This window comes from Falco peregrinus, chromosome 2 (genome assembly GCF_023634155.1).
Source record: "Falco peregrinus isolate bFalPer1 chromosome 2, bFalPer1.pri, whole genome shotgun sequence".
Taxonomy (NCBI): domain Eukaryota; kingdom Metazoa; phylum Chordata; class Aves; order Falconiformes; family Falconidae; genus Falco; species Falco peregrinus.
Genome location: NC_073722.1, coordinates 68,027,974 through 68,055,105, shown reverse-complemented (window position 1 = coordinate 68,055,105; position 27,132 = coordinate 68,027,974). Strand labels below are relative to the sequence as shown.

Below are 27,132 nucleotides of genomic sequence, written 5' to 3'. Positions count from 1 at the left end.
GGAAATAACAGGTATTTTCCCTATGATTCCATTCCTATCAAGAGTATTTGGTCTGAAGTCTGGGAAAGGCTTCTGGGATTTGCTTTTTATAATAAGGAAATTTGCTTGAGACATACTGCCCTACAGGAGAAAAAAAATACCCCTGAAGATAAGAGGTCACTACTGTGAAAATTAATATTATTATTTCATTATAAAAATACTAAATCTTTTAAGGCAAAACATGGTCATTTCCTTCTTTTCTCAATTACTTTTCTAGTGTTGGAAAGATAGAAAAAACACTTTTCAAAAATGGAAACAATAAGAATTTCCAGAACTGATACAGGCTGGTTAAGAGAGATAAGCTGAAAGAGTACGTAAGGATACTTCAGGATGTACTGAGAAAAATCCAACATGAGGCAATATATATTGAAATTCATTACATGATTGCACTGGAAGTCTCACAAAATACTCAAAGATATTTTTATTCTTTCTGAAAGAAAGACTTTAAACTATAGCCTGTCTTTGACTTAAACTTGATTGTCTCCAGAGCTGCACTATATAGTTCAAACTGCTTTCTGCTTTGTTCTCTAAATTACAGCTACTACAGATTAGTGAGTAATTTTTGACAAGTACCAAATATATAGTCTTCTATAATGCCATGCCCATAAAAAAATTTAGAAAACTAGACAAGACAATGTATCATGAAAGGCAGGGGGATGATTAGGTTTATGCAACAGACATGTACACTATTTGTTTGCTTCCTGTAGATACGACACATGGTATTGAAAATGATTCTTCTGGGCTACGCATTCCCTTTTTAGGTTTCCACTACCATTTCTAAATGTATGCTGTTACTGGATGTGTCAGTTTTGGCTGGGATATTGTTAGTTTTCTTCACAGTAACTAGGTACAGGACTGTTGTTTGGATTTGTGCTGAAAATCGCACTGGTAACACAGGTGGTTTAGTCACTTCTGAGCAGCGCTTGCACAGAGCCAAGGCCTTTTCCACCTCTCACCCACCTCACCAGCGAGCAGGCTGGGGGTGCACAAACACTTAGGAGAGGACACAGCCAGGACAGCTGACCCCAACTGACCAAAGTGATATTCCATACATATGGTGTCATGCTGAACATACAATGCTGGGGGAAGAAGGAGGAAGGTGGCGACATTCAGAGTGATGGTTATTTCACTTCCCCAGTAACTGTTACGCGTGATGGAGCCCTGCCTTCCTGGAGATGGCTGAACACCTGCCTGCCCATGGGAAGTGGTGAATGAATTCCTTGTTTCGTTTTGTGTCCACAGCTTTTGCTTTACCTATTAAGCTGTCTTTATCTCAAACCATGAGTTTTCTCTACTTTTACCCTTCTAATTCTCTTCCCTGTCCCACCAGTGGAGGAAGGGAGGGAGGGAGCAGCTGCGTGGTGCTTAGTTGCTGGCTGGGGTTAAACCACGACACTGGATATTTACTTACAGCATTACATACATTTTTTTCCAAGATACCAAACCAAAGGTGTTTGTACAGTATGTTGCTTTTTTTCCAAATAGTACCCAGCTATTTACTTAGCACTACCTACCTATATAAAAACCCTAATATGGACAGAGACAACACACGGGAGTAAGGGGGGTATGAGTGCCATTTTGGTCTGGTTTTTTCCTCATGAAGACTGTAAATGTAACATTTCTCAAAGAAAGATATTTTTAGTCAGATTTTGAACGCTATACAAAATCGGTAGTTTTTCATCTAAGCAGTATCTTTTTACATATGGGTTACTCTGGAGGTAAGTATTTTAAGGATTTTAGGGGTTATTGCTAGAAATTAAATACGTAAGCAAATGCATCAAAAATCTTGAGTGTGTTCCTACCACAAAGATAGTCAGTATTATTACTTTAGGCAGTTTTAATGTAATATTAATTTCTTCAGAAAATTCTAAGTGAAAAGTGAAGATAAGAAAAGGTATCACATGTTGAAATCTACTAAGTGATTAAAAAAAAATCTTCCAAGGGAAGGAAAAAAGGAAGATGCAGCCTGTCTTCTTACTCCTAAGTTCTCCACTCATCCTTCAGTGATCCTTTTCGTTTAAGGAATACTCATCAGAAGACTGACTTGTGAAGCAGGAGATACATAATAAACAGAAACAGATGTCATTTCTTCTTTATAAGTTGCAGACCACCCTCTACCTAAAGGAAGGGGTTCGGCTTTTTGTTTTAAAATAAAATAGATTGGCATATTTTAAGAATGCATAATTTTTGTAGCTTTTATATTAATTGGAAGCATGCAGAGAAATGCTGCAAACACATTTCTCTGTGGAAAAAATGAAGAAAAATTTTGACACTGCAAATTAGTTCTAGTTTTGAGTATAAAAAAATTACAAGCAGGTCAATTATTATCTCCAAATGTTAATGACTTCTCAGACTTTGGCAACTCTCTGTATTTACCGATTATTTGGTGTGAAATCAAGTATTTTGGCAAAAAAAAAACAAACCATCTCTCCCCCAGTGCAGACCATAGGTATCTCAAAATCTCCACAAACACAAAATTAATATAGAAACACCTGCATCTTAGAGAGAGGTATGAATACAGAAAACTGAACAGAATCCCAGTGACACCATGGTAGACTGTATTTCAATTTACTGGAACTTCATGGCACAAATAAGTGGCCGAGGTTATTTCAACATTTCTCATGGCCAGTGTTGGCCCAACAAATAAAGCTAATGAGACATAACAATGCTGTAGCTGAAGCTGGCCAGTATTCAAGTCTTTTCTGGACTCAGTTTGTAATGCACTGAATTAAAAGTGCATTTTCAGATTGATTTTAATAGGCGTGTGGTTCAGCACTCAGTTGTTAATAAATAACCCCCCAACATTTTAAAGTGTCCCCCAGTAATTTTTTAGATCACACATTTGGCAGTCTTAAGATACACTAATTTAGACTCTTACAGCAGAATTTCAGAATTCAGAAATTCTTACCCCGATAAAATTGGCTAAATTATTCCACATTTCTAAAAAATTTATAGTAAGCTGGATTGTTAAATTGGTACTTGCAACTGCTTGGAAATCTCTTATGTCAATCCATATACAATAGGAGATTCAGAAGAACGCAGGAATCTAGCTTTACAGCCGCTGTATGAGCTGCATGCCCGTTACTGTGTCAGACTGAATTTTAAAATACCTATGTGTGGGAAAAGAAAGGAAATCTCTCTCAGACAGCAGGTTTGCAACCCCACTAAATTCAGGTAAGGTGAAAGATGACACATTGCCTTTTCAAACCACCTCTTTTAGTTCAAGATTGATAGAAGTTTAAAACCACACAACTGTCAGGTTTCCTCATCACAACACCGTTAAAATGATGAATCTCCATGTCTGTCTTTTTCTCTCCTTTGGTTAATGACAGGTTTATCAAGGCTTACTTTAATTAGACGTAGTATAGTATTCCTAGCAAGGTTATATAATTCCTAGCAAGTCTGACAAGATTTCTTTTTAGTGAAGTTTTGGTTTAGAACTTATAAGGGCAATGAGTAAGATAAGCTCGTCAGCTAGCTAAATTTCTCCTACTGATGAAATATTATTGGTTCTTTTTCAAAAAATGAATGGAAATGATTGCCATTAAGAACAACGTGAGAGAACAGCCCAGGTACAGAAGTCACTTGCTCCAAGCCTGGGAGAAAAAAGTACACTAAATCAACGTGCAACAAGTCTCTCTGGCCAGCGATCAGGATATTACTGCAAAAAACCCCAAATAATACAGATCATTTGGGCTGGAGAAAACTCTTCTGTGAAAAGAATGTTCTACAAGAGTGAAAGAAAGGTGAGCTGAGCCTGCTGTCTAAAACCCTTTACCACATAAAGCAAAATTACTGACAAAGACAAATGAAGTACTACAACATTCTTTCTAAGAAGTCCATTTCAGGATTTCCTGAATTCTGCCCTCAAGCAATTCACATGAGCTACTACCTGAGACATAAAACTCAACTAGATGGATCATCACCTGGAGATTGCAAAATAAGTATAAATGTATTCCAAGGTAGGAATTTAGTTTTAAATGAAGTTGGGTTTTTTTAAAAAAAATTCAAAAAATTCACAGCACTGTTCAGCTGCTCGATCTTCTTGACCAGGAGCTTACAGATCCCATCTGAACTGCTAGAGACTTCATCTCATTCAGCCTTCAGAAGCAACATCTTGCTTCTCCTAGACTCATGCAAAATAGTGATTCAAATTAATTCAAGAATTGAACTACAACTGCTCCCCAACCCATCACATTGGTATTTTTGGGATTTTTTTTTAGGTTTTTTGGGGTGGGGTGCGGTGAGGGTGGGGGGCATTCTTAAGCCTTTAATAGCCTCATCCTGTAAATCCAAGAATCTCTCATTTGGTTGCAAGCCATTAACTCATCAAAAACCCTTGCAAAATTGCCTTTAAAAAGCTAATAAGGATCTCAAACATGCCTTGGAAACACCAAAGTGACTCAGAAGCAAGGTCCTGATAAAACCTGGAGAATGAAGAATAGCAGCACCATGATTAAGTCTCCAGGCTATACCTCCATCAGCCAGAAAAGCTACACCATGCCTAGAGTAGGCTCTCAGTATTGAGATTTCAGTTCATGAGCATAAAGGTAATCAGAAGTTATTCCAATTTATATTTTTAACCACCTGTCAAGTGTAGTGCCTTCAGTACAGAGAAATATGCAGCATGCACATCTGAAGCAATAAGCCAATGCTAATAGTAAGCTGCCAAGCATAACTGGCAGGAATATCACATGCATTTTGCTGTTCTTGCTACAGAAAAGGTTTGCATTTTTCCATACTTTTTAATTTCTTTGAATTTCAAAAAACAAAAGGACATGCAACTGAAGTTATGAATTTCATGAAGTGGTTCTGGTTCCTATATTAGCCTAAGTTAGATGACAGAAATCATCGATGATGGAACAAGATAGAAAGTGAGCGACAGTTTTAAAGATTCCAAAATAAACCAGAAATGCCAGGTACATTTTCCAAACTTTTCCTTGGGGCAATATCACCCTAGATTACAAGATTCCCAGCTGGGAGCCCTACATGCAGTCTGAATACTCTAATAGTTCCTTTGCAATCATAAGATGGACTGGTTATGTCTAGAAGCAGGCGATTTGAAGAAAGAAAAATTGTTCAGAGTTTGGCTATTCAGAGTGGCTGAACTACAAAAAAAGCACTGCATATGGTAACAATAAGGGAGTACAAAGAGTTCTATGCAAGAAAAATTATAGTCACAGCTTTTCAAAAGCATATTTCACGGCCGAAAAATAATTGCCGAGATACTTTTTATTTTTATAGTTTATGCAGGAAATCTGACAGGCAGTTTCTTGTGGTGCAGATGCATTTTTGAGTATCTGAGAACTATGACTGCCCTTCCTGCTGAAATACATATGTCTAAAAAACCATGAGAAAAAACTGGGCAGATATAAGTTGGAATGAACTCTTCTAAAAGACTGTAGGCAGACATCCTTCTATTTATCATGGCCAACATCGCACACATCACAAATATATAGGAGAAAAGGGCCAAGTATGACTGTGAACCCCAAACTGTGAAGCACTTTGTTGTCTTCCATACATCAGGCTAGCAAGAAGATTATTTCCAGACAGACACTGTTTTTCTCCTTGTAGCCTATACATCTCACCAGCATCTGCAACATTTGTACAGTCATATCTGTATGACAAATTACTGCAAAGGAAAACTACTGTTGACCCTAGAAAGAGTAAAAGCAACATAGCTCAAGTTACAGTAAAGAAAGGAGTCATGTGGACTCTGTTTTGTTTTGGTTCATTTTAAACAGATTATTTATCACTGTCTAACACTGTTTACCGTAGATCAAAACTCCAAGTATGAAATACCTAACCGATACTCAGGTACTTCTTCAGGAGAGAAGAAAAAAAAAAAAAAAGAAAATTGTAAAATGAACCTGCCTAAACTTGGCAAATCATATATGGTACAGTGAATTGAGAAACAGCACATTGTAACTGCCTGCTGTTAAAAAATAAACTGTTTTGAAATTATGATCTTAAAGTGCTTACCCCCATATGCTTCACCCATCCATAAAAACAGCCTTGCAATAGGTTGCAGAACTACGTGTTTCCATAAAAATACCTCATTATGCTACTGAATTCCTGTATAGCTTAACAAGTACTTGAACACAGACAACATACACACAGAGCAGGAAGAAATTTACATTCTACCTAAAAGAATGAAGTTTCTCCTGAAGAAATTGAAACTCCTGTATCTGTAAATAGAAAGCACATGGCTAATTCATCAACGCCAACATCACTGTGTGAATATATTTGATGTGGTTGGTGCCATGTTGATGAGAAAACAATAAACTGTGAAAAAATGTCACTTCTCAAAAATTAGCTGGCTAGCATTCAGCGGGAGATAGATTGTTGTAACAGCTGTGGCACGATGACTTTGATGAATTAGATTTTTGTTCTCCTGGAATAATTCTGAAGAATCTGTCTCCTTACACCACCATGGAAGTGAATCCATTTGCTCACTGAAACCCTACCAAAGAACAATCTTTCTTGTTACCTGTTTGATGGCTTTACAGAATAATAATAATAATAAAAAAAAACAACAACACAAAAACAAAAAACAAAAAAACAAAAAACAAACCATTATGCTTCTTTTAGTAAATTTCTTTTTTGGTTTGTAGAAATTTTCTCTTTTCAGAGGGAATGAAGTCCGCTAATTAAAAAAAATATATACAGTTGTTTGGTAAATAACACAGTATCATAGAGAACTAACCTTCAGAAGCCAATTTTTGACCTTCCCTCGGTGGAACCATCAGCTTTAGAAGATTACCAAAACTCAAGAGCAGGTATGTAAATTGATTTTTGTTCCATTAGGATAGAAGAACCTGAGCATCACATTCCTTTTATCTGCCTACAGAGGCACATATTTTGAATGGGGCTCCCAGGGAATGAAAAAAACCACCATACAGCTGCCATAGAGATACTTTCCTTTCGACTTACAACAAAAGAGATCAATCAGAGTGGATACATCTCCAAAAAAAGAGAACAGTTACAAAGGCCTTAAAAGATAAAAAAACCTAAAAGCCAAAGTAACAAAGTGTTCATAAATAGATAAAAATGTAGATAAAACCCCCAATCTCTTTGGTCTATCATGTGGTCAAAGAAAACTTTGTTTGAAGAATTCAAAGATAACCAAAATGCCAGCGTTCATACCTAGTCCTAGTCCAAAAATGCATTATTTCCAACTGGGATACAAGATGAGAAAAAAATAATGGTGCGGATGCACTGCATTAAAACTTAAACTCCAAAGCAGGTGTTTTCAGCTATGCACTGCCAAATGTGCTCAAATAACTGGAATATAAAATTCTGCACACGCAAGCCCATTCAGATAGTTCTGTCATGTACCTACTAGATTTAAAAGGCACAAATATACACGCAGCTAGTTTAAAGACACTACTGTTTTAAACACACTATAACCTAAATCATTCATCAAAAGCTAATGGTACCACATAAAATTCTGTCCCCTCCAAAATTACTTGGAACCAGTAAATTCTCAAAAAGCATAAATCATTATGAAAAAAACCTGTATGAAGCAAACTCTAAAAGATTATTTCATTCCAGGAAATAAATCAGTATTTGGGGATGCACTACAACCTTTGTCATTCTTTCTTCCTCATTTAATGCCTTAATGTCCTGTCCCACTGACGTCAGACCACAGTCCTAATGGCCTTTCAAGCAAAACACTGGACACTGCAATTTAAACCTAAAGTGTAACATTCGGAAGTTTATGACAAGGTTGAAAATAGCAGGTTGACCCGTTCACATCAGTGTGGAGGATGAGGAAGAGGAGCGAGAGGAGAAGTTGGGTGTTCTTTATTGTAAGCCCAGGTGTCAGTCATGCCTGGAAAATGACAATGAATAGTGTCTGGGTAGGAGATAATGTTTGAGATAGGATAACCCTTCTGTTGGTGCTAGTATTTTTATGAGACTATTGGGAAAACTTAAGAACTTTCTGCTTTTCAATATTTCACTCAAGAAGAAACATAAAAGGGTTTAAAAAGGGAGAAAATGCGGAGAGGGAGAGGGAGAGGGAGAGGGAGAGGGAGAGGGGAGAAAAAAAGTGTTATCAGAAGCAAGCAGATGATTGAAAGAGTGTAGTTGTAACACTATATTGGCTGCCAAAAGATTTGAGGGACCTAGAAACTATATTGCTGGGTAAGGAATTGGAGCAAGTCACAGAGGAGGAAGAAAAGAGACTCACTCAAGAATGAATCAATACAATAAAGCAGCCATGAAGGGGAAAGCTTGGAGCCATATATTCACCAGCTAGATGGAGTGTCTAAAGGGAATTTTGTTTGCTCGTAACTGGCTCGAGAGAGACTACTGAGAGGATGCTAGAAGAATCCTGTCATTTTAATTCAGATCCTCAGCAGCAATGTTGCTTCAGACTACTTCTGCAGTTCTTTCTTTTTTTTTTGTAGGTGAAAAGACATATACAGGTCCAACTTCCAAAAAAACTTCCGATAACTCTTTTTCTTTCATGGCAAATTCCATTTATGCATTTTTGAAATTTATGTGAAAAGAAGTAGAATTTCTTTTGTGTGTGTTTTTCTTTATTTGGTTGGGTTTGGTTTGGGGTTTTTTTGGTGGGTTTTTTGGGGGGGAGGTGGTGGTTGTTTTTTTTTTTTTACATTGGAGAACAAAAGCTCATCTCTGCAAAATCTTGCTGTTGAGTTGCTGCTCGTTTCACCCCCTCAAGCTATTTAGGAAAAACTACTAAGTTTCTCCATACTCGTACATCTGCTTTTTGAAGCTTGCCTATCCAGAAAGAAATTCAGAGATTTTTCTACTTTGATTCTGAAATCCCCTTTTAACTCTAAGTAGAGCTGGTGTGTCATTGCACAGTCAGAGAGTAAGTTTTCTGCCTTCAGAACTGCTGCACAAGCAGAAACAGGCAAACTCAACCGAGAAAACATTTAGCCAAAAAAACAAAAGTTATTGAAATCAGATCGATCTACAGTACAGAATATGGGCTACCCCCAGAGCCAAGAAAACTTGCAAATGCAAATATTACATTCCTGTGCCTTTCTGAGCCATACTCTAACAAATCATACACTCCTCTCACTTGTTTTCTAATTTCAGTCAAATTATGCAAGTTAAATTGAAATTCACCAGAGCTGAACAGGTGAATCCAAAGACAAAATATAGTTCAGTGAAACAACTTTAAAAATACTAAAGCATTTACCAATCTCATTAGTTCGTTTAATCTCAAAATCTCTAGACTATTCTTGTAAGTTTTGGGGATCCACACATGAATACATCCAAATAAAACATACTCATTGCTTTCTTCTGACATAACTGGTTTTCAAGATTATAGAAAGAGTTTTGCAGTAGCTGGTGACAGCACGAAGAACAAAAGTGTGTTTCTTTGTATTCCCAGCTAGGGAGAAACAATATGCGTGTGATGGCAATACCAGATTACACTTTACTTACTCTAAGGGCAGAGAACTAAAATGAGAGATCTCCTATCATATGCAGAGTAGATTTTAAAAAATCAGGGTAATTGATCCACACAGCTGGAAGTGGAAACGCTGAGGTCACTTTCCCTTCGGAGATGGGCTAATCAGTCAGACTACCTGAAGGAAAACCACAGGCCTCACTCAAGAGTGTTCTGATTAAGAAAAGGAACCTCAACTTGAACTTTCACAGTGACTGGGTATGCAAATACTACGTTATGCATGACAGAAGTTCCTGAACTGCCTGTCTGCTACTCCTGGTGCTTTTGGAGCACTTCCTTTCAACCTCACTCTCAGCTATAGAAAAATACTGTACCTTTGTTAATGTCACCCAGTGAAGCTAACTGCAAATGGCAAACTGAGATCGTTCCAACTGCTGGAGGCCAAAACCCTCAATATACATGTCTAATACTACTGAACTAAAATATGAATTTGAATGTAAGCCTTAAACTCCAATACAGTGATGCAGCTTCCGATTCACAAAAAAATCTGTGTACCAGGAAATAAAGAACTTCCTTAGCACCCACAATTTGTCTCCTGATTTTTTCTTCGCATGGCTCCCAGTTCTACCTTGCCCTCTCATAGTAAGTACTACTTCTTTTGGGGATTGCTTCTCTGAGTAACTGCTGCTCAGCATGAAGAAAAGTAGAAGACTCTGCCCTTACCTTTGTTTATCTTAGTTGCAATTGATCTGGTAAAACAAGGAACTGTTACAGAAAGAATAGTGTGACTTTTAAAAATTTTCAATTTTTTTCTGGCATTACTTCACTTGCTAAGAATTCCAGCCTTCCAAACTGAAGCAAACAGCAGTTTATTTTGGTAAGAATATTATGTAGCAGCAATAAACTGATTTCTACATTAAAGACTTAATAGTCTTTTCAACTGATGAGTGCTCATGTGCATGATTGTTTTTCCATTATGCTCCTTTTGTGAAGCAAAGCAGCAAAGGGTTAAATTCCTCTAGTTTATACTGGAAATAGCTACTGTGAACATGTATAAAATAATCCAAAAAGAATTCTTAACTCAGTGGTCCTCTGTTAGATTATCAGCACTATGCAGATCCCAATATTTGCAAAACCAATAAATGTTAATTGTTTTACCTTAAGCCAGAGAGAGGAGAAAAAAGAGAAAAAAAAAAAAAAAAAAGAACCAAAATAACCTTTTTCTAAGGATGATTTATGATCTGTATCCTACACAGTCATTGAAATAAACTTGCAACTGACATTCCACACTGCTTGTATAAATCCTTCCTACCAGACAAGTATGTTTGCTTTCAGAAACTGCTTTAACTAATCCTGATTTTAATATGCACACATGTAGCTGAGAATACAAAAAACAAGGGCAGTCCAAACAACACCCTAGTATTTTCCTTGTGATGCAAAAGGCAAGATACACACTAAATGTGCCCATCCCAAAGATCCCAAGGAATGGAGACAAAGTACATTAGGGCTTTGTTCTACCAGCTAACTTCTCACATTAAGAAAGAACACCCAAAGCATATCTTTGAGAACATTATTAGCTTGAACAAGCACTAGCCATATCACTTCTGGTGTAATTACGGGATGATGCAAAGCAGTGTGGGGCCCACCACAGGTGTATGAAAGAACTTTTTGATTCCCAGTAGGGGAAAAGTTCCTCATTCAGCTTTATAAGAACACCCTGTTCAGGTGCCCGCCTGCTCCAGATGTTCCCCTCCTCATATTGCCTGTCTTATAAATGGGAACCGAATGCTGACCACACGGGGAAGCAGGCATGCTGCAGCCTTCAGAAAACACTTCTATTTTGCACTTTCTGGAAATCACAGAATCCAACCACCTAGTCCAGTGATTTAGGAATAAGTTTCTTTAATGAAATATTATAGCCCTTGACCTCAGCTAGGATTAACAACGCACTTAAACTCCCACATAGGAATATTCATCTGGGAGCTGTATGGCTAGTAAAGTTTTACATATCTTTCAGCTATACCACAAGTCCAAATGAAAAATCCAGCATGAAAGAAAATGACGCATCATGTTGGCAACCCTCCTTCAAGGTGAAGGAACCGATGACTTAAGAATTCTTATAGGATGGTTTGGAATTTCCTTTGCTGTTTGTGACAGATATAAGTAATAATTAAATACCAGATTTCTACTGTAAGTGATTTAACATTTTCTTTGAATCTCAATTTTTTTTGTGAGAAAGTTACAGTTCAGGCAAATTGTAAGAGGCATTTTTAACTGTCACTGGTTACTTGCTCTACAACCATGTGCAATTGCCAAATACAAAATGAGAATTGAGTCCTAGAATTACAGCTTCTTTGGAACACAAAATTTTGCTCCAAGGTAGTTCGTTTCATAAATAAAGCTATTTCTGTTACACCAGAGAGTTGCATCGTGCGTTGTGAGGAAATGACTGGGAAATTTCAAGTGGCATGCCCAACAAAAGGCAAGTATGAATGACCTTAGGTACAGTTCAAGCATTAGTTATGCCTGCCAAAGCATAAACATGAAAATCATAACTACAGCCTTCTGCATGCCACCTGCTTAGCTGCAAAGCTGAACTCAACAGAGAGCCTAGAGTGACCAGAAATTTATGTACACTGTCAAATAAATGACAAATCAGCTTAATTTCTTTCACTACCTATACATGCTTTATTAGGAAAAAGAAGAGGGTCATATTTAAAGCTGCAAGGGAGAATACAGAAAACAAGACGTTTAATTGTTAAATTACATCTACCCTATCTGTATGCCATCAGCCATATTTCTGTATTTCTCTGATTGATATATGGGTTGTATGATTTTGAACTGACATCAGCTGTGAATCTAAACTACAGTGATCCTCACTAACCCACAGTATCCTCGCATTATGTGCTTGGTTTGCATCACATGCTGACATGTAGAAAATGCCATGTGGAGATGTGGATTTTACAACACAGGTGTCCTCTGTTTATGCATCTGAGATGGAAATTGCTACTTTAAAGAGGGTCTTGGTAGATCCAGCGTATGGTAACAATTGTCTGTATTACTAATGGCACAGTGAGCTTATCTATTATAATGCTGTTTTATTATTCTATTAATTTTCTAATCTTTATTTGTAATTCTATGTATAAAATGGACTGAAACATTTTAGAACCAGAACATACCAGTAGGCAGGCATTTATTGCAGCACAAATAATTTTCTTAAATCACCATGTGAAGTTTCTATTTTTGCTTATCTAAGGCAATTTCTTTTTATAATTGCAAGAGAGGAAAAGGGTAAAAATATCTTGTTATATTGCTGGCTTTTGCAGATGAGGCAGTTGTTACTTCACTATCACAGTCACAGATACAGAATATTCATAACCATGTACTCATATGATCACCTGCAGCAGTCATAATCCTCTACAGCTCCTAAGTGTCTTGTAAATACATCAGGTGCTCTGCAAACTGACACCATGGAGAGATGTAGGAGAAATGTCCCCAATCCACACTTCTATGAAGTAATCTTATGTGAGCATCTTCATATTCTAACACTTTATTCTGAAAATAGTGCAGCTTTACACCAGACATGCAACAATTTCCAGGATGATTTACTTGGATGTTGAGCTTGATCTTTAACCCAACTTGGGAAAAGGAGTAGGAAAAATTTTCTCAGTCTGCCTCAGTTTTTCAATGGAAAACAGTAAATAACTCCTACCCATTCAACCAGTTTATAAGATTCTTTTTCCCCTGAAGAGCACTACATGGTTTGTGTATTTGGCTTCCTCACTGCATTCAGAAGCTGCTGGATTTTTTTAGTGGTTGAGGTTTTTTTGTTGGGTTTTTTTTTTCCAAGTTCTAGCATTATTTCTGAAGTGACATCATCATATAAACCCCCTGAAACAAACGCCTGTGTTCTCATTCTCTAATGTTTGTCCACTCTTGTTCTCTTTTATTTAAGAACAAGTGATAGCCTATTTCAATTTTAAACTCAAGCTGCAAGACTTACAACTCTGAATTTGGTCACTGTCTGTTATGCAAATGTTAATGAGGGAAAAAAGCTGTACCAATGCATGTTTTTTATAGTATTCATGGTGCCTTACATATTAAACAGTTAATCATGGTCTTACAAATCCCTTAACTGTGGTACTCATTAGCAGTAAGTCCAGCTTATTTTCTTGACTTTTGATACCATATCTTCCTAGAAACTTCTATTGCTCACCATAATTCCTCTTACTGTTCTTATTTCTTAAGTTACCTTTAAAATTAGAATGAACACAGACAATGAAAACTTGAGTCTTGGAGAAAACAGCCACTAGCTTTTGTGAGATCACAATGCTATGTTTTGGCCTATCAAGCAGAGAGCTTTTTCAGGTTATACGTGGCAGATATACTTCACTATCCTAACAGAATATCCTATAAAATCCAATAAAGATTAAAGCAATAAGGGTTCTACTGGAGTTAAATAGGACCCTAGAGAAATAACTTTAAACACTAATAGCCTTTTCATAGAGCTCTACAGGGCTGTATAAGTACTTTTAAAGTGCATTGAACTCGCTGTTACATATTTCCCACTCAAAGCATGAGGATATGGCTGTAACTGAAAGATCGACACAGCCAGCCAAGTGATGCCTTTGAAGAACCAAAGCCAAGTTCTATTCCCAGTCATTTTCAGGCAGGCAGAAGTGTTCAATCAGTGCCTAGCACTACTGAAGGCACAGCACACCTTTGCCTGTGCACACAGAGATGCCTGTACACATGCACAGAAATGCATTCAGACTAAAGTTTGCCCATACCAATGCCACTAATTAGACCCAGCAGTTTCAATAACATGGCTTCCAAGATCTGTCTTCAGATCCCGCAACAAATCTCTTCAAGAAAGCAGCTGGACCTAGACAAAGGCCTGGGCTTTCAGGCTCTAAATATTACATATAAAAAAATATAATGTGAAAATTACATTTTCAAACTGTCTCCATGAAGCCTGCAAAACATGCATGAGTCCATCACCGATACACACATTCACTCATTTTCTCAGTTTATACTTTAGGCCAAGAAGTTAAGCCTGTGAGGCTTTTGTACTTTGCACAGTGTAAACTTTATGAGCATTAAGCTCATTAACTGGAATGAAGAACACCAAAGATATTTAATTTCCACAGAAGCGATCACCTAAGAGCCTAAGGGCTTGTTTGTTGTCACTGTGGACCTTCTTTCTTTTAAATCCCTACCTTTCTATACTGAGTTTACAGCTGGATGATGACCAAAAGAGGTATTTTTAGCAAGCTTTTCACTCCATCTTCTCCTCCACACACTTGTGCACCCACCTACACAGATTAAGCTCTCTGAGTAAAATCGGGGTATGCATTCTGAAACCAAATATTATTTTCAGTATATCCAAGCAGGTTTCTTGATGCCGATGATTGATTCCTCACCAGGTGATTTTCAGCTACTTGTAATAGTAAAAATAGACATTAGATGATGTGTCTTTGGTAACATTTCTCAGAAGACTCTGCAACTAAAGAAGATGCCCAGAGAAAAGCATTGAAATGGGTTGCATAAAAAGAAGCATGGTCAGGTAGGTCGGTCAAGGGAGATGATTCTGACCCTGCACTCCACTCACGAGACCCCATCTGGAGTACTGTGCCCAGTTCTGGGGGCTCCAGCACAAGGCAGATGCGGACCTGTTAGAGCATGTCCAGAGGAGGATCATAAAAACCATCAGAGGGATGGAATACTTCTCCTATGAAGGAAGGCTGAGAGAGTTAAGCCTGGAGATGAGAAGGCCCTGGGGAGCCATTTTTGAGACCTTTCAATATATAAAGAGGGCTTATAAGAAAGGTGAAGATATATATATTTTATTTTGCCAAGGCCACAGGACAAGGGGCAATGATTTTAAACTAAAAAAGGATAGTTTAGATCAGACATAAGGAAGAAAGTTTTTATGATGAGGGTGGTGAGGCACTAGAATAGGTTGCCCAGAGAATCCCCATTCCTGGAGGTGTTCAGGGTCAGGTTGGATGGGGCTTTGAGCAACCTGGTCTAATGAAAGATGTCCCTGCCCGTGGCAGTGGGTTGGACTAGATGATCTGTAAATGTCCTTTCCAACCCAAACCATTCTGAGATTCTATGATTCTATGAAATTGCCCTCTACCTGCAGGTGTTCAAGGTACCCAATTCATATTTATGAATAGAAACATTTTTAAAAGCCACAGAAAAATTAAGCATCTTTTGTCTGAAATATATAGGCAAATCAGTATAGGAGGGCCCGCTGAGCTATACTATTCTAGTGCTTCAAGTAAGGTCATTATCATACTTTAACAGTCATTATGTTGTACATACATATTGTCTCTGAAATACATCCACTAACACATTTTGTCATTTGGTTTCTAATACACATGTGACGGTAGGCGTATGCTTTTTTCCCTGAGTGGGACACTGTAGTCAGCTTGCCTGACTACTTGAAAGAAATAGGTTATTAATAGATTTTAGAAAGATGCATTATTTCATATTTTATTTTTTCAGGCAATAAATCCTAAAGATATGAATGAAACTGACAGAAAAATGAATTGCATCTCCATTATCAGAAATTACTCTGCAAAAGACAATGCAGCCAACTCCTAGGACCTCTGTAATAGCATTTTACTTTGCTCAAAATGCATTGAATGAAGCAGTCAAGAGAAAAAGGACAGAGTAAAAAGAAAGGACTTAGAGGTTCCATATGTCAATTGTGCAGCTTTCTAATATGGAAAATTGAGATGCAGTAGCTTGCTAAAGATTTTTTTAAAAAAATTAAAGTAAAAAATTTATTTTTGTATGCAAGAATGCAGAAACTCAACACAAAATATGTAAACTGTCCAATAATCAGTGCATTGCATTTATGCATTGTAAACAGGTTCTTATTCAAAACTTCTAAAAGGTTTTTCATTTTGTTTTTAAAGGAAAGTCCTATATTTTCTAGGCATCTGAGAAACAGAAAAAAGGTCTTTTTGACAGTAATAAAAAACCCCACCAAAATACAACATGATTTTAAAGTAATATACGCTATCATAAATATATGATGCATTACCGGATAGCCATTTCGCCCTGGTAGACCCTGGTTGAATGAGATGAAATGGTATGACACACATTAACAACACAGTCATGACATATGACATAACAAACATGCAGAGTACATTACTGGTAAATTATAATTTGCACATTGTTTAATTTTTATATATGACAATATTACAAACCAATAAATATCAAATAGGTACTACACAGTGAAGAAATAAGGCTTTCACAGTGAAAGTTGTATGTTTTAACTTAAATAAACCCTCTAACTGAAAGGCTACTGGCTACTTTGATGCTCACTGAAACTCCTTTCTACTATGAAGAGAATCGTCCATGCAGACTGAAGGGTAAATATGTGGTTAAAAGAAAAAAAAAAACTTTAGCGCTTAGGCAGTAAAGAATTAGATACATAAGCTACAACTACAACATAGGTACCAAAGAAGAAATTTGAGAATGGTATAAGAGATCATTAAAAATAATTTGAAAAAACTCAGCCTTTGACTGTTATTGTATGTGACAGCCAGTAGTCATTTACAAGGAAAATAAACAGCACTGCAGCAGCCTTTGAAAATACAACATACACCTAATTCCATGCAGTGTTATGTGGGATATACAAATACTTGCTATTTTAAATAAAACAAATACCACAATCTCCCAGGTGAAAACAATAATTAAGTTCACAACAGTTTCCCCTAGCCAGACTGTGTCTATGAAAATAAAAAAGTGTATTAGGAACAGAAATTATATTTTTAAATGCCTTGTAGCAACTTAAACCCTTACTGCGTGTCAGCCAAGATGAAATCTTTTAAGTTTTGAGAATGAAACTTGGAATTTTAAGTCAGATACTTCTTAAAATTATTACATTTTGGGAGCTATTTTAGGTTTGTGTTAATATTGGTACAGTTAAGTCTTTTTCTGTTTTTTAAATGGACCTATACAAAAACAGTGGGGAGCTGAAGCCAAAGACATTCATAACGAGGCACACAGTGAACTCTTGCCACGTTGTCTTGCTACAGGAAAATGGTTTGTATCATGATTTATGGTTGCTCTTTGTGTTTCATGGGAAGACAGCAAAAGAAATTGGGGAAGCCAGTGTTTCTTTCAAATACACAGCAGCATTATGCATTAAGCCTGGCTTTTCATTGATGGCTTGTCAAACGAATTTGCCACTATGAACTGCTGAGCACATGGTCAAAATCTTTCAAGCATAAGTAGTATCACTGCTCAGTATACACAGTTTACAGAAAATCATTAGGTCACAGAAGAACCTCAACATATTAATTCATTGTTCTCAAACATGCACATAGCATAGAACAGACAGATAATCTGGTCCTGAAAGTATTGTGGAAATACAATACCTATCAAAGAAAAAAAACATAGAAGTTTGCAAACACTGTAAAAGAAATAGTTTTAATAGTCACACTTTTACACCATCTGGTGCATGTGGATGACATGAAAAATACAGATATCTGAGATATATGTGTTCAATTCTGTTCTTCAAGTTAGTCTTTTGACCTACCCTGGGAATATACAACACAGAAAACAAAACCCAGCCAAACAAAAACCCCAAAACAACCATAAAACCACAGAAGACAGAAACTGTTTTCTTACCAACAGGATTAGCACAAGATCCAGCCAACTTTCTAAACTGACAAGTATTATTTAATACTCATTTTACACAGGCACTTCCTGGCTTCAGTTGCAATTACACTGCAATGTGCTGGAGAGGCTGCATACCTCCAAGGGACAAGGAGCCTGCACCCCAAGACTTTGTGATAACCACAGAAGAAGTTACTACCCAGCAAAAGTGACTCAGTCTGGCATATTCACACATTTTTACACTGCAGTAAAATATCTGTTATCAAGTCATAAGCAAAACGAGCGTAACATACTTACGTGGAATTGTGATCCAAACTGCCATCTGAGTGCTGAATATGAAGCCTTACGGTTTTAAGACTTTTTTCTTAAGGAACTTTCCAATTAAATTATTCAGCTCCAAGATAATTAGTGTTTACGCTGTGTAAGTATAAATATCAAAAGTCCCTCTTGATGACATTAGATCATTTTATCATGGTGGTAACTTAACAGGATCTAACAGATTTCTCCCTGATTCTGGAAGAACCAACAATGTATCACTGTACTTACAGGAGGTCCTGTGGGGTGGGGGAGAGGAAAAGAGGGTAAAACAAAAGAGAAAAAAGAATATGTAAGTTTATGCAGTTATTAAAGGAAGACACATGTATGAAGCCAAGCACAAGGCCTCAGGATTTTAAGTGAGCAACACTGCTAATACACTGTACACATTTTCCCATTCAAGTACTTTTTAACTTTGGCTGTGCTTTGCAACTTGTAAATATGACGAATGCCTGAATGCATGCACTTACCTTATCAATTCTTCAATTACAGTCATGCAATCTTATGCAAATTGCTTCTCCATCCATTTCCATGCAATTTCATGCCAGTCCAAAAATACCAGTCATTGACTACAATTCATGTTGCCATACTCCACATAAAGCATATGTACCCACCCCACCAGTTAGCCACACAGCTGGCATTCGATCACAGCTTGGCTGCAAAACTGCACAAAGTACCCTTGGCATTTAACCTGGGCATCTTGTCAAGACATACGTGCACCAGCATCTTCCAGCCTTCCAACTTTGCCTATGAGGGAAGGTTTCAGTAGCCACCTGACAGAGCTGAACTTTCTTTTCATCACCTTCCTTTCTCAAGGCACACATATAAAATGCTCCCTATTAAAATGTCACACTTCATGAAGTGATATTTACACATTTTTTCAATTATTTAGATTCAAAGACTTTTGTGTAGCAGTTCTTGGAAACATTATCAAAGGGCCACAAATCAAATCTACAATTTCAGTCTTATTAAGTTGAGCAGCTGCAGCTCCCAAATCAATGGCATTTCATTAAGCTTTTATGCCTCTCTCTAATTTCTGAGTCAAGTGAAATGCAAAAGGAGTATAAAACAGCAGCAGCTGTACTTTGAGATTGCTTTTAATATTGACAGCCCTTTGCTTTTAACAATGCGATTTTATTGTCCAGTAACTAAGGTAATTTCTTTATCCTGGTAAACATTCTTAAACAGCGTTTTAAGGTGCAGGTCTGCTTTTAAATGAGAGAGAACAATTTCCTTTATTAATAGTTTAATATGTGTTTATTTGAGATGTAAAATGAATCCACACCATCCGGCAATGTAATTGCGAGGATCATTTGTAAGACAATCTTCAACCACAGAATTTCCTTCTGTACCATAGCATTTTTATCTGAAGTAAATACTAAGCCAATACTGAATGGAAACACCAAGGTGATTTGCATTAACCTTTGGCAGGGCTTGGCTTCAATTTTGTGATGCAGAAAAATAAGGACATAGATTTCAGGAACCAGATAAACAATCATTTACAGAGATAAGAAAGACTACAGAAGATCTACAGAAATCAAGCTGATTGGAAGATTGTCCTAGCTGGCAGATCAGATGAGACAGTCAAGGAGAACAGAAATGCTCATTTTGTCCTGCATCATCTCCAGAAAGTTCACCGTTATGAAAAACTCAACACGGCAAGCTAATCAACAGTTCAATTCCCATGAAGGTCAGCAGGAAGAGATACTCAGCATCTCACACCATTGTCGCAAATGAAATTTCAAGCTTTGCACCAACAGCGTGATTCTCTCAACAGCAATCTCCCTGGTACAGGGTAACAAACCGACAAATGTTTTTCTTATTTTTGTAAGAACTTAATTGCTATTCATTTCTAGTAAACAAAATTTCTCTCATACATAGTCTACTTACCACATTATTTCCCTGAATATCTACATTCTTAACATAAGTAATTTTATTTCCTCCTTTATTTCCTTATAAAACTGTTCACCTCAAACCAGGGGGGCCTGATGCAATGCCGACTTACAGTACTCCAACTACTGACTTACACGGAGTTATTCTAACACCAGAATGGTTTGACAATTACCAATGTGTTACCAATGGTACCATGTCAAGCATTATGAAGTGTGCCTACAAATTAACGATGCCTAAGACTAGAAAACTCTGGAAGGCCACCAGGTAATATGCCAAGGGTCACAAGTTTTTACCAGAGGACTTTCAGAACTCTCTTTCAGAGCACACAAGCAATAAAACTGAAAATGAAGACATGCTGGGTATGCATCCTCCCAAAAACACAGACATCCAGTAACAATGGATCTTATGAAATTGGAAACTTACCAGTCTCTCCTCTTCTGCCCCGCTTACCTCTTTTTCCTGGAGGACCTGAAAAGAAGATGGTGGGTTGTAACTTTTTTTCTTGAAATTTTGTGTAGAATATCATTTGTGTTTGGATGTAAAGGGATTAAACAGATGCATTACATGAAGTCCAGAGACTTTGGCTGAGCAGGGGTAAAAGATAACCAGAATAAGATTTAGGAAGCTGGAGATAAAACTGACAGCTACATTACCCACTACAGGCTAGGAGAAACTTGAGAGGTCATTCAGTTCATCCCTCTTTCTCAAGGAAATAGTTTACCACATCTAAATTATTACCGCAACTTCCACAGGCATTTTTACCCTAGTATTTCACTGTTCTGACAAGTGGAACATTTTTCTTTATTTTCCAGCTTGCTGCACTGAAGCCCATCAATTCTCGTGCTTTCCACCACCAATCCCAGAGAAGAAATTGCTCCTTTTCTTCTCTCAAGAAAAGGTCTTTGTATTCCTCAAAATTGCTGCACCATTCCTTCAATCTTCTTAAGCCAAACTTAGCATAAGGCATTAAACTTCATTCAGTTATTCCTGTATTAAGCCCAAAGATTAATATTTATTTATGAGAGCATATCCTCTGGAAAATGCATACAGCCTTCATCTGAAAACATCCAAGAGATGGTGAAACCATCACCTGGCTCGCCATCCCCCGAACAGTAACAACAGCGTATGGATTGTTGGACACTAAGGTTCTTTGCATCCAGTTTGTACCTGGTAGTCATAACACAACAGCTTAGTCCCTGCATGCCTTTTGCTAAGGAAACCTTTACTGCTCATTGTCCTTTCTCCAGAAATATTTACATACTGTAGTCAGCGTCTGCTGCCACCTCTAAAGAAAAAAAAATTACATCATTTTTGTCCCTCATTTCTGCACTCCAACCTTCAACATCTTTTCTAAGCTGCAGACACCAGTGCAACGTCCTTGCTCTCTTCTCAGTGCCCTTCACATACTGTTCCTGAAAATGCAAGGGACTTGCACTTCTTGCACAGCCAGGAGGAGAGGCAGCAGCTGTGGTGCTATGGTGGTGGCACAGACATGCTGCTGCTCTGCAGAGAGAACCGCAGGTGGGTGGGACTCCAGAGCTGTTGAAGAAATGCAGGTGCACAGGTGGAATTTCCACAAGCAGCGACGCATGCAGGAGCACAAGCACCTCTGCTGGGGCTGTATCTCACCATTTGTAATAGATATTAGGTGCACAGTTGGTTTTGTGCAAATGTTGCGCGTTTCTCTGCTACTTTAAACAGCTACAAGATTTTACAAGTCATCCTATCATCCCATAGTATTTAAATGCATATGAATGTCAAATCTTACTTTGCATGATGTATTTACAGCGGTCTGGCTTAAAAGAGTAAGATGCTGAAAAGTAACATTAGTGATACAATCCCAATATATATGTGAAATAGCATTAGGTTGCCAGGGAAATAAAAAAGAACTGATTTAAAAAAAAAAAAAAAAAAAAAAAAAAGAAGGAAAAAGAAAGAAAGAGAAGCAGCTCTTGCCCTGAAGGCAGAGAATGTTATTCCTATCAGAACATTTTAAGTCTCACTAAAATCCTTTCTTTCTTCTTCTGTTCTAACAATTACAGTAGGGGCAAGATGCAACACAAATTTAAGACAATATTCTACAAAGCAAGAATGGCATAGGATAGTCATAATCAACAGCATACTTAACGAGACAAGAATATTTTGTTATTATATGCTGAAAAATAGCAGAAGTGCCACTTCAGTGTGGAGAGCCTTGCAACTTCCTCCTGAAACACTCCAGCCTCTATATCCATGGAAACTCCTTACACAGGTAGAGGCATGTTACAACATGTAATAAGTTTCCACACACATAGTTCCCCCCCTCCCCCAGCTGACACTGAAACTTGTTCGAGTCCCTGTGCACACACAATGCCCCTGCAGCAGCCCTCAGGGGAGGTTTCCTGGACTATCCCCAAGCTCACAACATAGCTGTGCAGCAATTTGGGCTGATCAGAAACATGGATGTGCAGGAGAAGCTTATAAGGTTCTTCACCGGGTGAACAAAATATTCCCAGCCTGTTCTGCAGAATATTATTTTATTAAACTTTAACTATGCTATAGAAGTGCACGTGCACATACACAAACGTGTCTATTACCAAGTTTCCTTTTGAGAAAAGAAAAGAACTTTGAAACTAAAAAGCTTCAGCTACAGACCAGCTGTCTGGCATTAAAGCCGCTAACAGAAAACCCTGAAGGTAACTTCAAGCTATGAATTTTAGGAGGGAATTAAATTTGACCAGCAAACCGTATTTCCACAGAGCATTAAATTGCCAGTTTAGTAGCTGTGTACAGTGGCAGTAAAGAAGGGGCTTCAGTTCAGTTCTTTCCTCTGACATCAAGTGCTGATCCCTTCCAAGCTGCTATTCTGAGATTACTACATTTAGAGCAAGTGTCAATCACCAGAAAACCACTTATTGTATTTCCAAAGTAACCACAGCACTGAAGTTAGGAAAATTACTCTGGAATTACACCAGTATTAATGAAATCATAGCACCGCCCCTGACCTGTGGCTCATCAGGCCAGCAGCATTTAAGGCTACTGAGTGATGTGGATCGCTTCTTTCTCTCATTAAAAGTTTTCGTGATTTCTGCACTACTTGGGTCTCTGTCAAGGTGGTGGCATTTTCAAACCTCTTAGAAATTGTGAGATGAGAGGTGGGTCTTGCAAATTTTTACCAGGTTTTGGGGACTGTATGAAAAAATAATTTCTCTATCTTTATCCATTTATTTATTTTTTACCAATATAAACTAATTCATTTTAAACAGTTAATCACAGATGGTATTCACAGAAACATTAACACTGACATTTAAGGTCATCACTAGATGACCTAGTATTTCAGAAAGTACATAAGCTTTCATGATTTCCCGAACCAGCTGCTTTCTCTAAATCTTAACTGCTAACATCATCTGTTGCTCTAAGAGTTTCCAGTTATCAAAACCCTGGGCATTTTGCTATAAATATTAATTTTCCATCTGTCTACAGTTTTATAACTTTGCACTAATTGGAGGATTTCATGAAGACTCATTGTAGTAGAAGGAGTGGTGAATAAATTTATTCTAAGGACAGTGTCAGCTTACAACAAGTCCACAGGTTTTTGCAGCTTGCACAAGGTACACAATATATGACACAACTATTCTGAACTTTCTTTCCCAGCATAACAATGTCTCTAGAATAGTATCAGAAACATCCATGCTGAATTGAATTTAATCCAGAGTAGTTAAAAAGTAGGTTGCTTCGAATATATTTTTATATTAAAAATATAACACTTAGAAAGAAAAACAAAAGTCTGAATCACAGTGGAACGAGCTGGGTTAATAAAGATTAATGATAATGAGCAATAAGCAAAAGCTAGTTTATAGTAGCCAAGTTTGCCTAATGTTGTTTTCCTAAGCTTGCTACATTTACTGACAGGTAGGGAGTAAAAATGAAATGCCAGGAGATCAGCTGGTTTTCATTTTTAAATTAATTTAGCTTCAAAATATTTGAAATTATTTTATTCTTCCAAAAACATTTATGAATCTGATTTTTATGAAGAGAAAGTTTAGGAAGTATTTTAATTGAATGCCACTGCTACATCTACATGCTACATTCCACATCCACAAAGGGAATTTTGAAAATTAAAGAAATGGGGAGGAGGGGGAGGATTTATACTTCTGTGGGAAAATTGCTTAGGGGAAGTTCTAGAAAACTGGGACCTAATAGAAGTTGTACTATTATAACAACCTTTTTAGGGAAAAATATGGTTGCCACTTTAGGACAGCTGGCATGCACAGAATCTACTCCACCATGGTTCCCTAGGGAACACAACCTGCTGTCCTGGAGGAGCAATGGAGGGTGGAGCAGAGCGGAGACACCGCAGCCAGGCTCTGCTGTGCTCCCTGCAGGGCTGGGACTTGATGGTACCGTACCGTCTGTCAAATGGAAAATACATGAGATTATGTCCGTTGCTGGGCCAACAACTGTGGCACAACTATTCTCTTAAGATGAAATTTGCTTGTTATAATCTCATTGTAATACTAACACACCCCTCCACCCCAAAGTTACCCACCTCCAAGGCACGACCACCCCTCACCGAGCACGTGCTTTCTATTTCTTATCAACTATGTCTTTAAGTGAAAGCAAGAGAAGTTTACACCAATCAATAATGAAAGAATGTATGACCAGAGTCACTCAAGTTCCACGTGAGAGTAAAAAAAAAGTATAAAAAGTGAAAGAATGAGGGGGAAGTTAGGGAAGACTCCATTGTAACTTCTGGGATCAGTTGACAGGCTGAACCTGTCTTCTCCCCCATAGGGATGCCTACTGGGGAAGAACTTTGACTTATGCATGCTAAATAACTAACTCATTCTAGCTGTCATTAGTAATTAAGGTTTTGGTTGTATAGCACTTGTTTTTGCAGACAGTCCCTACCACCGGCATTCACAAATCTTTTTATTGCCACCATTTTATACTAAAGAGTGTTATTCCATAAACTGTTAGTGTGAGTCCTTCGTGGGCACTAGCAGTTGCAAGCGGTGGGTAACACATTTAAACCAAGTGGGCAGACCCGCCGAGGGGTCCCCCTGATGTTGTTGCTGCATTTCCCTGAACAAGTCGGTCGAATCACCCTCCGATCCAGCGGGAGTGTCCAGTGAAGGGTCCCTGTAACAGGACGCTGACAGACTGGTCAGGCACAAGGGTCTCAGCTTTCCTGGGGCGCTAATAGACAGATCAAACACCTGGGATTGAGAGGATTCTGCCCCCCTACCCCTTTTCACGTGACCAATGTCCAAAAACTAAGAGTCAATCACTTATCTGAATTTATCTTCTCAAGCACTAAATTTCATCTGCTCAAAAAGTTTTGCCTTTCTTACCTACTGTAAGAAACTGGCAAACAAACGAAAACCCACAAATAGAAAAAATCTTCACACCCCACACACAACCAGCTTCAGCCAGATAACAGCTTTAGACTTTGGCACTTGATATTTTAACTGAAATACAAGCAATAAGAAGTAACAACTCAATAATAAGCCTGTAAAAAACAATTCCTCTACGCCCCCAAATTCCTCTAATTAAACCCCACAATTCTTCTCAATAGTCAGTATTCGACAAAATTTGACAGTAGCTGTCAAAATAACTACTGATGTAGTACCATTGCAGAGACCATGTAGGAACAAGAATGTAACTATTAACAGCTTTTCCAAGACATTTTAAAACATATTAAGCACAATTTTGGTGACATCTACTTCCTAGTAATGGGTATTCTAATCTTTACAATCAGAGATCTTAGATTATAGTGATCCAAATCAGAAATAATTTGTACTGGTAGACTACTGTCATATCATTGCTGTGGTTCTGGAGAGGCTGCCTCAATGTGCCTTATTTCTTTTTAACAATTTAATAATTTGTCCTCTGTGTTCAGCAGTGCCAGAGGTCTGCAGCAGATCTGTTGTTTTTATACTGCTATATGGAACACAGTTTTTACTAGAGGAAAGCAAATTACTGTTCTATGTGCTCCACTATGTGCCTTGCCATATATCAAGAAAAGTCACATGAGCTTTAAGAGACAAGAGAATCTGCCTTAATCTGACAGTTAAGAACACCATAAATCCTAATTTCAGACCTATGCATATTTTTCTAAATCAGATACAACAGATGGAAAATACACTCTTTTAAAATGTATTTATTATTGCATTTTTGCAGTGCTTGGGCTTGAATCATAAGTTAAACTATGACGTCATTAATTTATCAAAGACATAAAAATGTAAAGCTGGTGGATATTGTTGACACATTAGATAACAAGAGCAGTCTTCAGTTCTCCATCTACTTTTTAAAAAAGAATATTTCAAAAGCATTAACAGGTTGTCCTTGCTCAAAGGGGAAAAGGACTGACCTATCAAAAGTCTAAAACAAGAACAGTGTTTTCCTTCTCTGAGATAGATTTTTTCACTATAGAAGAAATAATTTACGCTAAAATAATGCATACTTATGAGGCACTGGAAAAATTTGGCTCAGGTTTTTAATTAGTATGAATCAGTGATGATGATGAAGTTACATTGCTTCACACCAGGTAGGAAATTTGGTAACAGAGGGATAGACAAGGTGCATTTTGCCTACATCAAGTTTTGGCTCTGTAACCTTCTTCTAAAGACTAATCCTGTGCTGTTAAGGAGACAGATTCAATAATTAAGTGACCCAAACTGAGAGAGGAAGTTATGCCTTAACAGTCAGGTCTTTCAAAAAAATCCACGTGTTCACCTTTAGAACTAAGGGTGGTACTAGCATATTGTTACACTGGCACCACCTGTACTCTTTCATTCATTGATACATTTACAGCAAACAAATCCTACTTTTCAAAGCAGCAGACTGAAAAAAAGAAACACACAACCCCCCAC

General features: G+C 37.6%; 1 protein-coding gene across 1 annotated transcript in view; it reads right to left on the bottom strand.

Annotated features, from left to right (window-relative positions):
- COL25A1 (collagen type XXV alpha 1 chain) overlaps positions 1 to 27,132 on the bottom strand; it is a 324,158-nt gene that overhangs the window by 134,974 nt on the left and 162,052 nt on the right. The window contains exons 3-5 of the mRNA XM_055797890.1: positions 20,702 to 20,746; positions 18,617 to 18,624; positions 16,488 to 16,514 (exon numbers count right to left, since the gene is read on the bottom strand). Of these exons, the coding sequence (XP_055653865.1) occupies positions 16,488 to 16,514; positions 18,617 to 18,624; positions 20,702 to 20,746 (80 nt within the window). The remainder of the gene's footprint in view (positions 1 to 16,487; positions 16,515 to 18,616; positions 18,625 to 20,701; positions 20,747 to 27,132) is intronic.